The 21,317-nt window shown below is 44.7% G+C and overlaps 1 protein-coding gene across 1 annotated transcript in view; it reads left to right on the top strand.

The window, feature by feature from the left end:
• LOC141091158 (saxiphilin-like) overlaps nt 1-21,317 on the top strand; it is a 244,216-nt gene that overhangs the window by 191,597 nt on the left and 31,302 nt on the right. Inside the window, exons 16-17 of the mRNA XM_073576562.1 lie at nt 10,123-10,273; nt 20,360-20,424. Coding sequence (XP_073432663.1) covers nt 10,123-10,273; nt 20,360-20,424 — 216 coding nt within the window. The remainder of the gene's footprint in view (nt 1-10,122; nt 10,274-20,359; nt 20,425-21,317) is intronic.

Below are 21,317 nucleotides of genomic sequence, written 5' to 3'. Positions count from 1 at the left end.
AGAGCCCCTAATGTACCTAAACAGTGGAAACACCCACAAATGACCCCATTTTGGAAACGAGAACCCCTAAGGAACTTATCTAGATGTGTGGTGAGCACTTTGAACCCCCCAAGGGCTTCACAGAAGTTTATAATGCCCGGGCATGAAAATAAAAAAATCGTATTTTTTCCACAAACATGATCAATTAGTCCCCAATTTTTTCATTTTCCCAAGGGTAACAGCAGAAATTGGACCCCAAAAGTTGTTGTCCAATTTGTCATGAGTTCGCTGACACCCCATATGTGGGAGAAAACTACTGTATGGACACACGTCGGGGCTCGGAAGGGAAGCAGTGACGTTTTGGAATGCAGACTTTGATGGAATGGTCTGCGGGTGTCATGTGCGTTTGGAGAGCCCCTGATGTACCTAAACTATTGAAACTCCCCACAAGTGACCCCATTTTGGACACTAGACCCCCCCACGGAACTTATCTAGATGTGTGGTGAGCACTTTGAACCCCCAACTGCTTCACAGAAGTTTATAACGCTCGGACGTGAAAATAAAAAAATAATTTTTTTCCACAAAAATGATATTTTTGCCCCCAATTTTTTATTTTCCTAAGGGTAACAGGAGAAATTGGACCCCAAAATTGTTTTGCAATTTGTCCTGAGTAGGCTGATACCCTACATGTGGGGGTAAAACACTGTTTGGGCGCATGGCAGAGCTTGGAAGGGAAGGAGCACCATATCACTTTTTCAACTCAGAATTGGCTGAAATTGAGATCAGACGCAATGTTGCATTTGGAGAGCCCCTGATGTGCCCAAACAGTGGAAACCCCCAATTCTAACTCCAACCCGAACCCCAACACACCCCTAACCCTAATCTCAGCACTAACCCTAACCCTAGCCCTAACCCAAGCCCTAACCCTAGCCCTAACCCTGACCCTAGCCCTAACCCTAGCCCTAACCCTAACCCTAACCCTAGCCCTAATGGAAAAATGGAAATAAATACATTTTTTTTTATTTTATTATTTTTCCCTAACTAAGGGGGTGATAACGGGGGGTTTGATTTACTATTAATGGCGGTTTGAAAATCTTGCGGTCTCACATTAAGCTCTGCCGAGATCAAATGCGGTTGCCAGCTCTATATGAGAGCTGACAAGCCACAACAATGCCCACAATCAGTGCTAGCACTGATCGTGGGCATTTATCCCTTCTAGTGCCACTGGCAGTAGTGACAGTGACAACGATGGACATCACAAAGGGAGGGAGCTCCCTCTCTTCTCCCATCGGCATAACAAGGTTGTAATCGTGTTGTGCCAATAGTCTCCGTGGTGGCCCCGGGCTGAAAGATATAAATCTGGTATTGCTGTAATCGCACCGAACCAAGGAATAAAGTCACCTAATCATTTATACCGCACGAGGAACCGTGTAAAAAAAACAAAATAAAACCAATTCTTCACCTGTTGTTGATTTGTTCATTCTGCCTACCAAAGATCACAGTAAGGCTCGGCGCACCTTTATCCTGCAGTGAACGTGTCTATCAGGATTGGATGAAGAGGGCTGACGAGATGGAAAAGCGGGAACCAACCAGCCAGTGGAGAATGGAGCTCTCGCCGTCGGATTCCCAGTTGTTTCAACTCCCGGAGCCATTGTAGAGGAGCCTAAAGTCTCTCCCTCAACTGCCGGGACCAAGATGCTGGCGATCAAGGATCAGAGGATCGGAGGAATGGAGCGGTACGGTGTTACGCCTCTGGGAGCCGGATCGCTTGGCCGCCGATGCGGAAGAAGACAACAGCCACGGGACCAGGGTGTGCAAGATGTTCTACAGGGAGGTCGTGAGTACACCCCAGTTACGACTCCGCAGAGTTTGGCCCACCGCTTCCTTGTTTGCTTCGAAAAGTAGTCCCCGGGATGTGCAGCTCAGTCACCAGGAGCAGGGAACCGCGACTAAGGTTACCGCCAGCGTATCTGTGGGCGTTTCCTGCGTCATTCAGGCGGAAGAACATCTGCTTCCATCCACGTCTCCGCTTTGTGGTGCTGCAGCTGCTCTGCCCAGATGAATCCTGAAGTCCGCGGCTGCAGAATCGTCTTCGGCCCTTACCAGGGTGTGTAAGTTGGGAAAGTACAGAGATGACATGGGCCTCTTCCTGGAGACAATACAGGCCCAAACGTCATCCGGCCTCAGGGAATCGGATAGCTCCACAATGGCGCCATCCACATCTTTTGCGGCTGCAGGGTTTACATCTGAAAGAGCGACAGGCAGTGCGTGCCTTTGAAATTGAACAGAAATTATGTATTATGCTTGTTGCATCATGTTTGGAGCTGACGGGACTGTTCCGCGTCCCTCTGGGCACTGTAGCCCTCTGACGGTAAGCGGGAATAGCACGGCCTTCGGCGAGGCTGAAGATAAGCGTTGTCTGTGTCGTAGCTGCTTTTGTTCTGACCAAGCGTCAGCTGTGCCAGATCACCAGTGAGTCCGGATTATGAGGTTTTCGCCCTTTCTGTTGCAAGCGCTTGGAGACAAAGAGACTTCAACACACAAGCCGTGGTCAAATCACTTTATCTGACGTAATGAAATACAAGACATGTTTTTATACCATTTACAGCAATATGTGACTCTATGGAGCTCATTTGGCCCCCACCATCACCTCAGGGTCATACCTTGTTTACAATGTACCCAGAACACATTGTTGAGAACTCATATGATAACAAGTATAGTTTCCTTGAAGACAGAGACTAATAGTCTACATAAGAATAACACATAGCAATAATAAGGCAAAAGGCATTTGAAGTCTTTAAGGCAATTATAGCGATATAAAGGCAAACCATTAACTCTTCTATATCAATTTCCCCCTTTTGTAAATGGTATAACTTTTGCCAGGGTCAGCTGATATCCACAAAGGAGCTACTGTCTCATGAGTCTAGTACCCATAAGGGGGCTTCCTACCTGCTTCGCCCATCCACCCTCAGTGTGGGCACTCACTTTCCCCATCAGCAATGGCTACCGGGGTGTATGATACACTACAGAAGGTTCAGCCTTGGATTTTTTTTTATGCATACATTATTCAGTAGCTTAAGTAATACATATATTAGCGCTTTTACGGCTACATAAAATAATAAGCAAAACAACAAAATTTGCATACAAGTCTGTACAATGCCAAAAAATCCATCCTGCAAGGCCACTAAACCAATTTGCTGGATTTAGAAAAGAGAATGTGTTACCCCACCAGGAGTCTCTGTTTGCACTGTGTTGTTTTAACCATTGGTCTCTAAGTTCACCTATTTTGTCTATACTGGCCCTGATCTGGAGATTGCCAGCAGGGTCGATATAATTACAACAGGTGGGACCCATTATCTGACACACTCCTCCTTCTTTTGCTGTCAGGTAATCTAGGACTATAGTATGCTGGTTAGTAACTACGATTAATTGTCTCTGTATTGTATTAGTTTCATTAAGAACTTCAAGAATCTGGAAAATCTGATCGTCCAGGTAGTAGGTAGCTTCCACTAATTTATCCCACATTTGTGTTATGAAGGGGTATATTAGCATACTACGGAATATTTTGTTTGTTATCCCCATTTCTACTAGATGCGGCCTACCATTTGGCCGGGGCTTATTGTCTGCAGCCCTTCTATACAAAGTATGAATTGGAGCTGCTGCTGTGTCTATTTTACTATGAGGAACTATGAAAGTGGCTGGTGTCAGTTTAGCAAGAGTGTAGACCCCTCTTATGTCCGGGCTCACCCACCTGTAGGCACGATGTCCGCAAACCAAGAATACTCCATCAGGGAGAGCACAAACGTGACCCGGGGTCTGTATACATTGGTATAAACTCAAAAGTCCTGACATAGGCTTATGGGCACACCAAGTGTTATTCATTGGTTTTCCACTTACACCAGATGTACATTTACCCCTTTCTTTCCTTATTATTTTACCCGTAGATGATTTACAGCCTTCAACACCATCTTGGTACACCGTCTCATTAACCTGTGTTTGATTGCGAGTGTATATGCGGAAGCAATTATTGTCCTCACCACAGGTGTTTGCTCCAGTGTGTTGAAGACTGAACCACAGTCCATCATTGGGAATAGGGTCTGAGTGAGGGATTTCAGTCCTCCTCCTGGCGACCATATTTCCGACATCTGAGTCATATTCACGCCACCACATTTGTACCTTTAGGCCGCGTTATATTAAACTGAAACCAGGGATTAGCGGTCCATTCGACTATAGCCAATGAGGCAGATATATCATGGGGCACACCTAGATTGAGTCCAAGTCTCATTGTGTATGCAGTGTGGGGTTAATACCTGCCATGGCTCCAGAGGTAAGGCTAAGTATGGCATAGACCTCGCAGATACAGGCCTGTGTGTACAGATCCAACAGTCCTTCGGTTTCTGTCCTTTATAAGAAGAGCATGATGCCGAATAAGTTTGTTGTCCCAGTCAGCATTTAAGAGTTTGCCCTGTGTCTCTGTAGAGTGCAGTAACCCTGTCACTGCCAGCAAGGTGATGAGGAGAACAGTCATTCTGCTGTTGACAGGACCTTCTTGCAGTGACTGGCGTGGATCCAGGTGGGCTTTCCCTCAAGTTTTACTGAGGTGGATGTGGTCAGCTGGACTTGAAAGGGGCCGTCAAATCGTGGGTCCAGGATCCTTCTCACGTGTCTGCGTATAACCACCCAATCACCTGGATTCAGCTGATGCACATCTGCACTGGCATTAGGATCTGGAATGCATGAGAACACATGTTTATGCACCATATTAAGTCTTTCCTGCAAGGCCTGGACGTAGGCTGTCATAGAACCGTGTTGCATTTGTAGCACCTGTGGGAAGTACAGACCAGTCTTTGGTGCACTACCAAACAGGACTTCAAAGGGAGACAAGCCTGTCTTTCTATTTGGAGTGTGTCTGACTGAAAAGAGTGCAAGAGGCAAGCATTCTACCCAGCTCTTTCCTGTGTCTGCCATGGCCTTTTGAATTTTTAGTTTAAGTGTCCCATTTAGTCTTTCCACTTTCCCACTACTTTGTGGCCTATATGGTGTATGAAATGTTTCCTGTACACCCGGGGCCTGCATGACTTCCCTCATTATTTCTCCCGTGAAGTGTGTACCCCTATCTGCTTCTGTGGCTTCTGGGACACCATACCTACAGATCAGTTCTTTCATCAGTTTGTCTGTAGTCATTTTAGCATTTGCACATTTTACCGGATAGGCTTCCGGCCAACCAGAGAAGAGATCTGCACATACTAGGATATTTGCATACACTCCTACCTTGGTAGCTGTATGTCGTCAATCTGCAGTCTCTGAAACGGGTAGAGAGGCCTAGGTGTCGCTTTCTTAGGGACTTTTACTGTTTTACCTGGGTTGTGCTGTGCACAGATGAGGCATGATTGAAGACAGAGACTAATAGTCTACATAAGAATAACACATAGCAATAATAAGGTCAAAGGCATTTGAAGTCTTAAAGGCAATTATAGGGATATAAAGGCAAACCATTAACTCTTCTATATCATCTGTGTCAGTGTTTTGGTGTGTGATCCTGGCCTAGAGGACTGCGAGCTAGGCAGAATTTATGGAGCCTGTGGACTCTTTGCTTTTGTTGCGCCTGTTGTGCCCATTCTGCTGGAAACAGGAGAGACTGTCTCCCTAACAGGAGCCCCATGGGAAGACTGTACTCCCCTCAAGGGAAGGGGAAGCACCTCTCCTAGAACTGCTTCATCACCTGTGAAAGGTGTGGATAAGATCTCTAAATCCTGGAGGACTGGAAGCCAGGAATGTTGCCTGTGCATCATGAACTGCAGTGCGTACTGGATGCTGCTTACATTAAGCCAAATAACTTGCATTTTTTTACGGTCGAAAAGTTTTTATTATTAGAGGTTTTTGTATCATGCCTTGGTCGAGGATGACCAAGTTCAAGTAAAGGAGTAGTGTAAGGGGGTGAGATATAATGTCTTTCTTGCTTCCCTTCCTTGGATTGCCCTTCGGTTGTTAATGTGTACATATTGTTGATTCATAATGTCTTTGATAAATGTCTGCGGTACTGCTACATAGAAATATGTGTTACAGCTCATCTTTAATGGTATTGCTACATGTATGTGTTACCATTTTGCAGAAAGCTGTAATATATTTCCTTGTGTTCTTTATTGTATAATATAATGTGTTTGTATGTGTACAGTTGGAGTAAGTTAATGCATCCTTTTTGGGGGACATTAGAGGAGGGCACTTTACTGTATAGTTTCTATAGACATGGGTAATTGTAGTTCTGTTGAGGGCCACTAGATGGGGGGCATACTAGTTGGCCTGATAGGTTTAGCTGATAGGATGTTTATAGAGGGTTAATTGTAGGTGGGGCTGCTGGGTAGTAAGAGGGAGTTTGCTAGTAAGTTAGGTCAGACAGGGCCAGGGTGCCCTAGTGTCCACATGGGCTATAGGCCCGGACAGCTTGGCAGCCACATAACGTTCAAGCGCTGCTACACACAATACCCTTGACCACTGTGTCTCACAGCAGTGGGCCAGTGCAGGAAAGGAAGAATGTGGCAACTCATCGCCTTGGCAGATGCTTTTAGGGCAGGAATCGGTTGGACAGCTGAGATGAAGGAAGTTGGAGCTTCGACGAGATCAGTACAGACGGGCCAGATGCATTACCAGAGGCAGCGAAACGTGATGACTGATTTCGAGTCTGGAGCAAAACAGGCTGGAGGAATTGTCATCATGGTGAGGTCAGGCCAGGAAGGAACTGGGGAGCAGTCTAGGACAGTTCGGTCTGGGCATGTACTGCACAGAAGTGACAGCCTGAAAGGGAGAGGTGAGGAAACAAGTAAATGTCTTGATGTACCAGCTGTGGATGTAACTTGTGAAGTACTCAGTAAAGAAAGAGTTAAAGTTAACTTGGACTGTGTCTCCATTGCTGGGGGTCGCCTGAAAGAGGGACTGTCGTCATCTGGGAAGTGCCCAGAGGAAGCTGAATCTGCAGATGCATGTATGCAGAAGAAAAGAGTACAGAGTTCTGTTGGGGAAGGCCTGGATCTTGATGGCAGTTATCCAGGTCACGTCTACAGTCCTGTCTCTCCCTTACACTTACACTGGGGTTTCCGTGTAAATCTCTCAAATACATGATTCAGATAGAACCCCTAGCAGAAGATTCCCTATAATGAGGTAGATGGAGGCACTGTGGACTCTGGACTGTGATCCAGCAGTGTCTGTCTTTTTAGGCGTGCATTAAAGCGCGTTCCACCACAGTTTTGTGCACTTCTAAAGTGAAGGACAATGCGGAACAGAGGCCAGACGGTGTCCAGAGTAACTCTGCTGCCTCATCATAGTGAGTGGCTACCTCGGAGGTTTTGTCTAAATCACGTCACTCGGAGATTTAGATGTTAGTGCTTAGTGTAGAGCGCCGGATAAATGTGATCCCAAACGTTATGTAAAATGTTCCCAAAAAAATCTTCAACTCAAGCCACAAAAAAAGCAAATCCCCTCTTAGGTCTGTAACCTGTTAATGGAAATATAGGAGGCTTCCACGTTACTGGTAGTACAAAGGCTCTGGAAAAGTGCTATGGCTCCCTGCCCACCAAAAGAAATTCAGTAAATTCTGCGCTCCCAAATCCAAATGCCCAATCCTTTTTAAGCTCTACAGTTTATCTAAATCACACTTAAGGGCCACATGTTTGGCATTTCTGTAGCGATGACAGCCCTCCTAATTTACAGGTGCATGTCTCAAGAAGCATGAGCTGGGCATAATGTGCCAGGCACTACAACGTTATGGGCTCTATAATAGCAGTTTGAAATTTTCACTCAGCAACATTCACTGCTGCTTGTTTCTGGAAAACACCCATGATGTAAAAATCGTCGCTGTAGATAATTTCCCAAAATGGTATAATTTCCAAAATGGGGTCACTTGAGGGGAGATTCTGTTCTTCTAGCAGTTAGGGTCTTTGTATATGGACTGTGAAAACTATTATAGGAAAATCTGCACTCTAGGATGCAAATAGCGCTTCGTCCCTCCCGAGTCTCACAGTGTGGCTAAGCAGTACTGTACAAGTGTACAGCCATAAATAGGGTATTTCTACATTGAACAGAAATTGTGTGACAAATTTTGGTGCCATTTTTTACCCATTTTCCAGTGTGAAAATGTAAAATCTGGGACTACAACAATATTTTGGTGGTAAAAATGTAATTTATTTTTCTTCACTGCCCAATGGTATAAAATGATGTGACACACTTGTGTTCTTCTGTTCTGGCACCTCAGGGGCTCTACCAATGTGACATGGGACCCTCAAACCTGTCCAGCAAAATATGAATGCCAATATGGCGCTACTTGCCTTCTGAGCTTTGCACTCCTCCTCAAAAGTAGTTTTCAACCACATATGGGGTATCGGTGTACACAGGAGAAATTGCACAGCAAAGTATGGGGTCCATTTCTCTTACTATGCTTGTAAAAATGAAAGCATTTGGGGCTAAAGCAACCTTTTTGTAGGATAATTTTTTTTTTAAATTATTACAGATCAACTTTGTAAAACTCTGTGAAGCACCTGTGGGTTCACGGTGTTCACCAAACATCTATATAAATTCCTTGAGGAGTCTAGTCTCCAACACAGGGTCACTTGTGGGGAGTTTCTACTGTTTAGGCACATGAGGGACTCCCCAAACGCGACATCACATTCATCCCATCACATCACATTCGCAGAACATTCCATAAAAATCTGCATTCCAAAACGTCACTCCATCCCTTCTGAGTCCTGCCATGTGCCAAAACAGTAGTTTCCCCCCATATATGGGGTGTCGGCATGCTCAGGAGAAATTGCACAACAATTTGCTTGGGTCCGTTTTCTCATGTTACCCTTGTGAAAATAAAAAAAATTGGGTCTAAAGTAAAATTTTTGTGAAATAAAGATAAATGTTCATTTTTTTCTACCCATATTGCTTCAGTACCTATGAAGCACCAGAAAGATTAATAAACTTCTTGAATGTGTTTTGAGCACCTTGAGTGGTGCAGTTTTTAGAATGGTGTCACTTTTGGGTATTTTCTGTCAATAGACCTCTTAAAATCACTTCAAATGTGCTGTGGTCCCTACAAAAATGGTTTTGTAAATTTTGTTGAAAAAAATAGAAGTTGCTGATCAACTTTTAACCCATATAACTTCCTAACAAAAAAAATTATGTTTACAAAATTGTGCTGATGTGAAGAAGATATGTGGGAAATGTTATTTTTTAACCAATTTTCTGCGATATGTCTCTCTGATTTTAGGGCATAAAAAGTAAAGGTTTGAAAATTGCAAAATTTTCAAAATTTTCATCAAATTTCTGACATTTTCACAAATAAACGCAAGTCATATTGAACAAATTTTACCACTATCATGAAGTACCATATGTCACGAAAAACAGTCTCAGAATCAGTGAGATCTGTTGAAGCATTAGAGTTATTACCTCATAAAGTGAGACTCGTCAGAAATGAAAAAAATTGGACTGTTCATGAAGGTGAAAACAGTCTTCTGAGTGAAGAGGTTAAAAATTGTAGGCATCCTTTACTACTTTTCCAATTTTATTAAATATGTATTATTTTTTATTTTTTCAATTTTTCATATATTTTTTTTTAAGAGCTCATGCACATCGTTATATTAGAAATTCCTGTTAAGCGGGTCTATACATTGCATGTTATGAGCCCATTCTTCATTTATGTGCATGAAATCTTTAGCCAATATTAACAAGTATTTTTTATGTGGATTTGGAAAAGGATTCTGCTTCATAATACACATCAAAACCACTTCAAGAACTATTTGACTAAGCTTTCTAATGATTTAATGGGAAAATACACCCATGGTGCACAGGGTGATGTTTTTTTTCCATGTGTTTATGTTTTTTTATGTGCATTTAGGAGCAAAATGGATTTTAGGTTTTTTTCTCAATTAATTTTAAATACTGTATATATTTTTTTCGCAAAATGCAATCAAAAGTGTATTTATATTCTTAAATTAACATGTGCAAGCTTATCTAGCTGCAAAATAGCCATGGACGCATTAGCCTTTTAAGCTGAAAATTACCGCACAGTTCTCTATTTTTATGAGGGGTCTGTAAAATTAATGTTTAATACTAATAACCTTGCCAAGTACATAAATGATCATGTTGATAAGTTTATGTCCTCAATAGGGTCCTACTTCAGTCAGAGCTGCGCTCCGGGATCCCCCATTGATTCCAACCTCTGCAAACTGTGTATTGGTGATCCACAAAACCCAGAGGCAAATACAAAATGTTCTCTAAGCGACAAAGAGGCGTATTATGGCAATAAAGGGGCTTTCAGGTAAAATAATAGTGAGACTTGTCCTATCCATAACATTTGTACAATATTTGCATAAGTACTGGCTATGGCAGAAGTCTTGCAGTATGTATTTTTCCAATATCTCTGTAATTTCAATTCTGATTTTGTGCTACACTGTTAAGGGAACCTGTGAACTGATTCATAAAACCTGAACCGTGAGTAGCTTTAATAAGAAACAACTCCCCACATCACCCACCTACAGTATGCATGTGTTTATAGGTAGAGACCTGTCCATATAGGTAAGTGGGACAGGGAGATACCGGCAGGTGAATAGATCTGCTCCAAGTCACCTCATTCATGGTCATCGTCTCAAAGTTTGAGACGCAGCCTCTCAAGCTAAAATCGACAGTCTCCAATGATGAAGCCTATCTATAACTCATGGTGCCCGTGGTTTGTGGAGCACGTGTAAGAGTAAGGGCTAATACTCACTTGCGAGAGACTCGCACATTTCTCGTGCGAGTCTCTCGCATGAAAACCCGTCAATGCCGCCGGCACTGGGACCGGAGCGTGCGGCTGCATAGAAATACATGTAGACGCACGCTCCGGTCCAAGCGCCGGCGGCTGTGCCTGGTTTTCATGCGAGAGGCTTACTGCATCAGAATCGAAATTACACATTTCCCAGAATTTTTCACCATTTTCCTGCCATATTTCCGTGGTGGGTAGGGGGATAAATTCATGACGAATCACGTCCCACAAACCCAGGAAAGTGTCCACAACAATCCCAGAAAGGTTGGAAAGGCCTATCCGGACCTGGAAATGGAGCGATGATAGGCTCTCTCCGTTACCCAGGAATCTGCCAAACAGAGAAAGAAAAAAATATTAGGAATAATAATATTAACGACAAGGGTTTTGCAAAAAAATAAATAAGGACATTGCAGAACAATACTAATTATGACAGGCGTACGTTTATTTTTAAAGATTACGTACCCTAGTGTCACCAGCAGACGTTCCTCAGCTGGAATAGCTCTATGGAGCTGAGTGTCCTGTCTGCTGATGGCTCCTTCTATATGAGCCAGCAAATCACGGAAACTCTCTTGGGACATCCTCGTGTAGACAAAATATTTGTCCGGGTTTTTACGGAGCTCACTGAATAAAGAGTGGTAGGCTCCACGGCTCTCCCGGACTTCAAGAATGGGGTGTTGCCAAAAGCGCCAACGCCGTCTTCTTCTCCGTCTTTCTCTTTTCCCTTCTTGCTCACAAGCAAAGGCAAAGGCAAGAGCCAATTTGATATCCAAATCCAGTTTAAAATAGAAACTCTCCTTGCGAATATCCATCTTGACGCAGGATACAGGATCAAAATCTGCTGATTTCAGCTCTACAAGGGTCTATATAACAAAATCCCATGAGACACACCCATTGGACGTGGCTTATGTTCTAGAATATCACGCAAACGCATGCAAAAACGCATACAAACGCATAAAAACGCAGCATTTATTTGACTTCTTGCATAAGATGATGCAACTAAAAACGCTGCGTTTTTATGCATTTGCATCCATTTTTGCTTGCGTTCATGGTTGCGGACGTTACGCTGCGGACTCAACCGCAAATGTGAACCTAGACTTAGATCATAACTAGCTTGAGATTCCATCACAACCAGTGACTTTACACATATGTAGCAATGGGCAATCTTTTTTAAATTGTCCGGACAACTTTTTTTCAACCATGTGAACAAAGTTACATATTTTTTAACCATGCGGCCATGTGGATCCCTTTCTTCAATTTTTTGTCCATATTGGCAAATCCATCTGATGCTGATCTCCAATATATGATGCAAAACGGTGTGGGAAGTAGCCTGACAGGATCCTTTTTATAGCTTAAATATTTACAATATGCTGAACATGAAATTTACCATTTATGATTATTACACAAAAATCAAGTTCCTGTTTTCCGTAAGCGGTTTATATGGGATGAAGCCTTAGTAAATCAACTATATAGTTATCCTAGCAGGTGCACATCAGTAGTACAACAAGCTGCCCGAATACTGAAATCCCTTCACCTCAAGGCTGCCACCAGGAATTTTGGGGCCCTATACTGGCAAAAATTTTCAGGTGCCCCTTGAGACTCCACCCAGGCTTCAGCCCAGCTCCACGTCCAACCTTCCACAGTCCCACTGTCCAATCATAGAAAAATGCCACATCTGCAGCACATCCTCACGAATCACACATTATCAATTCCCATCTAGCACCATTCAGAATTGCGAGTCCTCAGTGGTTGGTACGTTTTAATGGCTAACTGAAAGATGGTAACACATTGCAAGCTTTCGAGACTACTCAGGTCTCTTCATCAGGCACTGACTAATACAAAATCTGAAGAATAACTTATTTATGCACAACACAGCACCGAAAAAATGCAATACATAAGACAAGTGACGTGAAGCAGAATTATCATTATGGGAGAGGGAGAAACATAAATATTGGACCAGTTCATAGATAAGGAGTCCGGATGTTTTATTGTCCTCTGATTGGGGTCTCCTAATGTGTTGTGATGCCCCCACAAGGTCTTAGGAACAAATTCCTTAATTGATGTAAAAAGACATAAATCCATGCGACACATTCATTCCTGCACTGAGAGTGTCAAAGGTCATCATGAACTTGTACTCCCAAACTCTTCTCTCTCTCTGGGATGTGAAGTTACTTTTCAATACCTGTAGTTTCATATCCATGGTGTTGTGATCAGGCATACAAAAATGTTTTGCCACAGATAGATCCATTCTTTTTTCTCTTATTGTGTGACGATGAGCATTCATCCTTGTTCTAAGCTTTTGCCCTGTCTCCCCCACATACAGACCCCCAGTTGGACATTTAGTACAAATAATTAAGTACACCACATAAGATGTAATGCAGCTGAAAGTATCTGGGATCTTGTAGTCCTGATGTGAAATGGGGATCTTTATCTTGTCCGTGATCATTATAAATGGACAGGTTTTACATTTTTTCTGGTTGCAAGGAAAGGTTTCTGCAGCTGTTGGAGAGGACAGGGAGCTTCTGACAATGATGGTTCTTAGATTTGGGGGCTGCCTAAAGCACAGTAGTGGGGGGGTCTGGAAAAAATGGATTGTAATCGGGCATCTTTTTGTAGTAAAGGTTGTAATTTCCATGCAGCTCCCCTTAGCACTTCCAGATTTGGGTTGTAGGTGATGACTACTAGAGGCACCCGGTTATTTTCTTCTGATGGCTGATGGTTGTGGAAGCCGTGTGATGTGCTGCTGACCGGCTGCTGAGTCTGTGATGGCCTGCAAGTGGGGAAGCCACTGTCCGGCTGTGGTTCTGGAAACCGTGGGACAGCCTAGTGAGTAAGGCACTGTCTGGATCGGTGAGCCCAGTGCGGCCGCTTCCCCAGGAGAAAGAGACTGGTAGTTGCTAGGGTGCCTCTGCGGAGAAGAGGTACCTGAGGACCTGTGTGGGCAACACAGGAGAAACGGACTGGTGTTCGTGCGGTACTGACCTGGGTCAATGAGTAAAACGGTGACCCGTGTGGCCGACACAGGTATCGGACAGGTGTTCGTGTGGTACTGACCTGGGTCAGTGAAGAAGACAGTGTACCTGGAGGGTCCAGTGAGGAAAGGTCCTGGAGGGTCAGCCCTGGGGGAAGAGTCGGATCCCAGGAGCACGTGGTGTGACCTTGGACCTGGTGAGGCGCGAGTGTTGGGCAGTCTCAGGCGGAGACAGATGTCCTGAAGAGCACCCGCCGAGCCCCTGGACCTGGTGAGGCCGGTGTGTGGGGAGACCCTGGGAGGAGGGTCGCTCCCTGAATCGCACCCGGTGCGCCCTGTGTGTTGGACGGTCTCAGGTGGAGACAGGAGCGTCCGGAATAGCACACAGTCAGGACACGTGAGTTTTTGAGTTTTTTGTGGTGTGTTTTTTTCTTCTTTTTTCTCGACTCAGCCTGCGGTGGCTCAGTGGGAGTCAAGAAGGTGACAAGTGGCTTGATGTGGCTCAGTGGGGTCACGAAGGTGACAAGCGGCTTCCGGTGGATCGGCGGGTCCACGAAGACGGCGCAGCAGGAGCTGCAGTGACACCAGCCGCTGTGTGTGAACAGCAGCCGGTGGTGCTGGTGATCGGTGACAGCAGGAGCTGTGGTGGTGCCAACAAAGACTTGTGTGGTATCATAAGAGACATAAACTGTGTGGTGTGAACTGTGGTCTGAGAAGACCGGTATAACAGACATGGGTAGATCCCGAAAGGGGGTGGAGTCCCAAAAGGGGGCTGTGACCCAAATTGGGGTGGTAACCAAAAAGGAAGTGGAGTCCCAAAAGGGGGTGGAGTCCCAAATTGGGGTGGTAACCCAAAAAGGGGTGGAGTCTCAGAAGGAGGAGGTAACCCAAATTGGGGTGGTGGTCCAGGAAGGGGCCGAGTTTGAGGAAATGGCAGCACGGGTTGGCTCAGTGGGTATGTCTTGGAAACTGCAATGTTCGTGTATGTCATTTCCAGAGTGTGGGATATTCTTTCCGAGTGATGACTGGCCGCAGGTGTGTACTGTGATGCTGCACCGGGAAGGAATCTCGGGACGGTTGGACTCAAAGAGTCAGGTGACGCTGGTAGGAACTCCTCTCACTTTCTGTCTGACCGAGAAAATGGTCCAGGTTCGCTGTGCACATGGGGTCACAGTGAACTATGCGTTTGACAGAATAATGTTTGAGGGGCTCGAAGGCAGTGAGTGCCAAGGGGGCAGTATACCATCAGACTTAGTGTATGCCTTGGAGTGGGGCCGGGACTTTGTCAGGTTTGATGATATATGCCACGAGGGTCGAGACGTTCCTACTGTTGGACTAACCAATACGAAGACGCTGACGCCTCCTAACGTGAACAGGCCAGACGTAGGGGCGACCAGAGAAAGAATTGCGTTAGATGAATTTACTGACCTGACGTCACCTGAAGGGTACCACAGTGTGAATGAGAATGGTGTGGTAAACAAAAAGAGCGGAGCTGACACACTGATAGAGAGTATCTTGGGGGTTCATCGTACGATGTGGTGTGACTGTGACGTGTTGTTGCCAGTAGCCACCACCAGGACAGAATATAGTGCTGTGCTGACTGAAACTCGTGACAAAACTGACGCTGACCTGGTGGATAAGATGGCGGAAGTAGTCACACGGTTAGTGAGTAACTGGAGGGATGACTTAATCTCTGGGGTGACTGTGGCTCTGAGAAAGAAAGGGAACACAGAATAGCAGGGCTAGAGAAAGAAGTCTCTGAGCTCAAAGGCCACATGGTAACGTGGCAAGGACTGAATAAGGCCCTCAGAGAGGAGGTGGATGAGTGTGTCAAACGAGAAAGAGTCCTGAGACAAATGGCTGAGCACAGGGTCGCGGAGCTCAAGAAAGAGATCTTGGAGCTCAGAGGACACCTGTCCACATGGCAAAGTGTGAACAAGAACCTCAAGGAAGAGATGGAGGAACTCAGAGGAGTAGTAAAAAGTCTTCTGCGAGAGAAGTTGGACGAAGACTTACCGCGAGTGAGCGTGAGTGATAATAAGACAGAACTGCCAGTAGCCATAGTGGCCAAGGGTCATGAAGTCATCCAACCATGTGAAGTTGATGAGTTATGAACTGAAGAAGACAGTCACCCGGTCGGGTCCACTGTAGTGAGGGAAGTGTCCGTGGTAAGGCCAGAGCCTCCTGGCCTGGAAGAGAGCAAGACCACGTCCTTCAAGACTGTGATTGACGTTCCAGAAGACATGCAAGACGCCTGTGCGGAGGAAGGTGTACATGAGGCTTTCAAGGAGGCGGTCAAGGCGTGTGAGGTGCACTGGGCACCTGAGACTCGGCAGTTAGTGACAATATCCGCCAGAGAAGATACATCAAACCGAGTAGCTGTCCTGAAAGAGATGCATTTGCAGTGTCTCCACATCAAACAGTTGGTCAGGCAGAGTAATGTGAAAGCTGCTCGACGCCTGGAGTTAGCCAGGGAGGCTATGGATCGGCAGGGTTTGCGGAAAGATGTGGTTCCGGTACCCAAAGCTCTGATTGGGAGAGTCAATGGAAGATCCGGGAAGGTGATGCAAGACCTCGTGAATATCTCCGGTGTGGTGAGGATGAGGATCCCTCCTGATAATGAAGACCCGGTATCCAGTGAAGTGGGTAGAATTCCCATCATCGTGGTTGGCTCCATGGAGAGCCTGAGAGATTTTCGGATGCTCATGGAGTATCGAGTGGGGTACCTGCAAGAAATTGAGCAGTTGAGGCAGGACCGTCAGCGAATTAATAAAGAAGTATAGAATACCAGGTGGCGGCCGCCTCCAACCCAAGATGTAAGGACCCGAAGGGTTCCTCCAAGTAGTGACATGGCAGGTGGCCGAAGAATGTCAACAAGTGGCAGTTTGACGGGCCGTGCGAGGCTGAGAGACCGCAGTTCCTGTGAGACGCTGAATGTGTCAGACTCAGGCCAGAGAGTAGGACCGATTAAGACTGATGACCGTACCAACCGGGAGAGGTGGTCAGTGGGAGAATGGTCAGGTGACGAAGCGCATTCTAGGAGGGTGATGACTAAACAGTGTCTGATGACGCAGACAGACTGCAACTGGAGGGTCAAAGACAATGACCGATATTTTGGCCGCTGGGGGCGGGGGATGCCTAACGCAGAGATGAGGCCGTATGACAGATGGAGACGGTTCTCTCGACCTGGGGGGCAAGGTGTAATGAGTGCCCAGTCTCAAGATCCTGTTGTAAGATTGTGTGTTCAACCCCACAAGTTTGAACAAAGGGGCGGGGTATGTGTTGTAATGACCACTGTGTCCACTAGGGGGCGCTGTGTGGGTGTCCCAAGAGAGAGGATGAGTGGCAGAATACTGAGTGGCCGTTGTGTATCTCAAAGTGGGTGGCTTTGAGATGAAGGCTTGGTTATGTGCTGATCTGCAGAGCTGATCTTTCGTGCCTATGTGTTAGGGAGAAGCCTTCAGGCAGCTGGAGAGATGGGCGGGTTCTAGCTGCCTACAAATCCACCCAAGGGTGTGTCTGATAACACCTATAGTAAAAGGCTATGTGAGTATGTGAAGGACCTGTGATGAGGTCATAGCCATGTGACCCGGTGGGTGTGGCTACGGACCATATATCATGGCCAGGGTAGGTCACATGGGTGAATGCTGGGACCTGATTGGTCCAGTTTGGAAGGTCCCGTGAGGAGAAGGATCTCCTCACTAACAGCCTGTGGAGCGGCTGTGTGTGAGCAATGGCGATGTGTGCCTGAGAGCTCCCTGGAGGGAACTAACGTATGCGATGGTGAAGCCGCATAAGGAACCCTGACGGGTGAGATAACGCTGAGGCTGATTAGCCTATCCAATAGATGCTATGCTGATATGACTGGTATGTTGATTACGCTGGTTTATGCTGAACAATAAACCATATGGACTGTGATGGTATATGAAAATCCAGGTGCCGGATGTGATTTTTGTGGCTGCCACGCGAGAATCCCCTACTTACATGACAGCGCTACCTCACAATATATATATATATATATTTATATGTATATATATATATGTTTATAATTCATACAGTTCTTCATAGCTGAATAGCCACTGAAACATTTGCCAGCTTTTGTAAAATCATTCCCCATCCCGACATGAAAAGACACATGGTTTACATACAGTTAGCCATTTCATTTCATTTTTTTTTATATGTCTATCACTAGTAATTCGATGAGGGTTTGTGTGGAAAATTTTGGAGTTGTAGGTGTTAATTTAAGGGGTTAATTCCTTGTAAAAAATTGCAGGGACTCCCGCTGATGTCACTGAGGCTGGACGGAGTCCCCGCAATTTTTTACAACAAATTAACCCCTTAAATTAACACCTACAACTCCAAAATTTTCCACACAAACCCTCATCTAATTACTAGTGATTGACATATAAAAAAAAATGAAATGGTTAACTGTATGTAAACCATGTGTCATTTCATGTCAGGTTGGGGAATGATTTTACAAAAGCCGGCAAATGTTTCAGCGGCTATTCAGTTATGAAGAACTGTATGAATTATAAATATATATATATATATGTGTCTCTATGACATGTATGTATATATATATATATATATATATACACTGTGTTCCAAATTATTATGCAAATGATATTTTTCTCTGATTTTCCTAAATAGTCGGTACAAATGACAGTCAGTCTAATAAAAGTCATCACCCGTTAGAGTATGCATCGAATTTTATTGAAGAAACCTCCCAGTGATAACAGTATAATCTCCAAAATGAATAAAAACTCAAATTGCACTGTTCCAAATTATTACGCACAGTAGAATTTCTAAACATTTGATATGTTTTAAAGAACTGAAAATGTTCATTTGTGGAATTTGCAGCATTAGGAGGTCACATTCACCGAACAAAAAAGCTATTTAACTCCAAAACATCCTAACAGGCCAAGTTACATGTTAAGATAGGAACCCTTCTTTGATATCACCTTCACAATTCTTGCATCCTTTGAACTTGTGAATTTTTTGGAGAGTTTCTGCTTGGATTTCTTTGCATGAAGTCAGAATAGCCTCCCAGAGCTGTTGTTTTGATGTGAGCTGCCTCCCACCCTCATAGATCTTTCGCTTGATGATACTCCAAAGGTTCTCTATAGGGTTGAGGTCAGGGAAAGATGGTGGCCACACCATGAGTTTATCTCCTTTTATGCCCATAGCAGTCAATGACTCAGAGGTATTCTTTGCAGCATGACATGGTGCATTGTCATGCATGAAGAGGATTTTGCTCCTGAAGGCACATTTCTGCTTTTTATACCATGGAAGACAGCTGTCAGTCAGAAACTCTATATACTTTGCAGAGGTCATTTTCACACCTTCAGGAACCTTAAAGAGCCCTACCAGCTGTTTCCCCATGATTCCGGCCCAAAACATGACTCCTCCACCTCCTTGCTGACATCGCAGCCTTGTTGGGACATAGTGGCCATCCACCAACCATCCACTACTCCATCCATCTGGACCATCCAGGGTTGCTCGACACTCATCAGTAAACAAGACTGTTTGAAAATTAGTCTTCATGCATGTCTGGGCCCACTGCAACCATTTCTGCTTGTGAACACTGTTTAGGAGTGGCCGAATAGTAGGTTTATGCACCACAGCATGCCTTTGAAGGATCCTACACCTTGAGGTTCGAGGGACTCCAGAGGCACCAACAGCTTTAAATATCTGTTTGCTGGTTTGTAATGGCTTTTTAGCAGCTGCTCTCTCAATCCGATGAACTTGCCTGGCAGAAACCTTCCTCATTCTGCCTTTATCAGCACAAACATGTCTGTGCTCAGAATCAACCACAAATCTCTTAACACTACGATGATCACGTTTAAATTTTTGGGAAATATCTAATGTTTTCATCTCTTGACCAAGGCATTGCACTATTTGATGCTTTTCAGCAGCAGAGAGATCCGTTTTCTTTCCTAAATTCCTTGAAACCTGTGCCCTGCTTAATAATGTGGAACATCATTCTTAAGTAGTTTTCCTTTAATTGGGCTCACCTGGTAAACTAATTATCACAGGCGTTTGAGATTGATTTCAGTGATCCAAAGAGCTCTGATACACAATAGCATCTATGAGTTTATTTGAAAAACAAAAAATTACATCTTTATGACACTTAAATCCAATTTGCATAATAATTTGGAACGCAGTGTATATATGTATTTATATGTATTCTATGTGTCTATATCTATTCTTTCCTTTGTGTTTGAAAACCTGTCATTGGGCTCCATTATATGTCCATTTTGCAAGCCAGCGAGAAAATCTCGGCAGACGGATGTCAAATGGATGCTTAGATGCGATTAAAATCGCATCATCACAGGAAATTCGGATGACAGACGGATCCCTGGTCAAGAAACCTTTGTGCGATTTCGGACCGTAAAAATCGGACCAATTTTTTTATCGTTGTGTGTGACTCCAGCCTTACATTTACATTTGCCTCGACTTTGTGGTGAGCTGATGTTGTTTTTTTTTTTTTTTTATTAATGGAAAAGTTCACCATTTTTCCATTATCTGTGTCCCTGTTCAAACCACACAAAGGAAACTGTTGTATTTTTCAGATTCACCTTGTAGCTTACATGTTTACTACTTGAGCTCAGTTAAACTTTTCCTTTTGATTTTAGGTGTTTGGTGGAAAAGGGAGATGTGGCGTTCGTGCTGCACACTGCTGTTTATGAAAATACAGATGGTAAGAAAACTATGACTTTGGCTGTCATCATTTCTCACAGAAAAGCCATGAGGCAGGGGAGTCAACAAGTCCGGGATAAAATACCAAGAGTGTATGTCAAAGGCATAAGGTCAAGACAAAAGAGAAAATAGGTCACAGTCTGAGCACGGAAATCCTAAATCGTAATGGATCGAGACAAAGGAGACAGGTAAATGAATAGTTAAAAGGCAAGGTTCGAGACAAGGCAGCAAAAGATCGGGACAACAGAACACAAAAGCATAATGAACGCACACTACTAAGCAAAGCTATGACTGGCAATGGTCTGACTATTACCAGTCAGCTAAATAGTCAGGCAATCACACATTAAGGCGACACCTGGAGGAAGCCGAGCAGACCAGGCCTGATTGAGCTGCTGGGCACTCATAAATTAGCATGGGGAGGGTCAGCATGCCCTAGTCCCTGTTTGGGTGGCAGGACTATCCTATACACAACAATGAGCCCAGCAAAGCCCTGACATCTATTGGGTAGCAGAGCTGTCACTCACTGCATTCCTAGGACACAGTGAGTGGTGGATTTGTGACAGTATCCACTATTCTAGGGGAGGCTACCGAACCTCCAGGTATGCCCCAGGTGTGACGCTTCAGGGGTTTTGGCAGCGTCCGAGAGTGGACCCTCTGGGTCGTGGAACTGAGGTCCCCGGGACGAGCGCACCAGGTGGAACAGACCCCTATACAGGGACCGTTAGGGGCAGGCCCGCGGGGGATCAGACACTGCGACAGCTGAAACCAAGAGGGGCGGCTCGAATAATAATAATTTTTATTTATGTAGCGCCAACATATTCCACAGCACTTTACAATTAAGCAGGGACATGTACAGACGATAAATTCAATACAAGTTAAGACAATTTAAACAGA

Source organism: Dendrobates tinctorius, unplaced genomic scaffold, assembly GCF_039654945.1.
Source record: "Dendrobates tinctorius isolate UK_male_01 unplaced genomic scaffold, ASM3965494v1 ptg000049l, whole genome shotgun sequence".
Classification (NCBI taxonomy): domain Eukaryota; kingdom Metazoa; phylum Chordata; class Amphibia; order Anura; family Dendrobatidae; genus Dendrobates; species Dendrobates tinctorius.
This window is presented reverse-complemented; position numbering and strand designations above follow the sequence as displayed.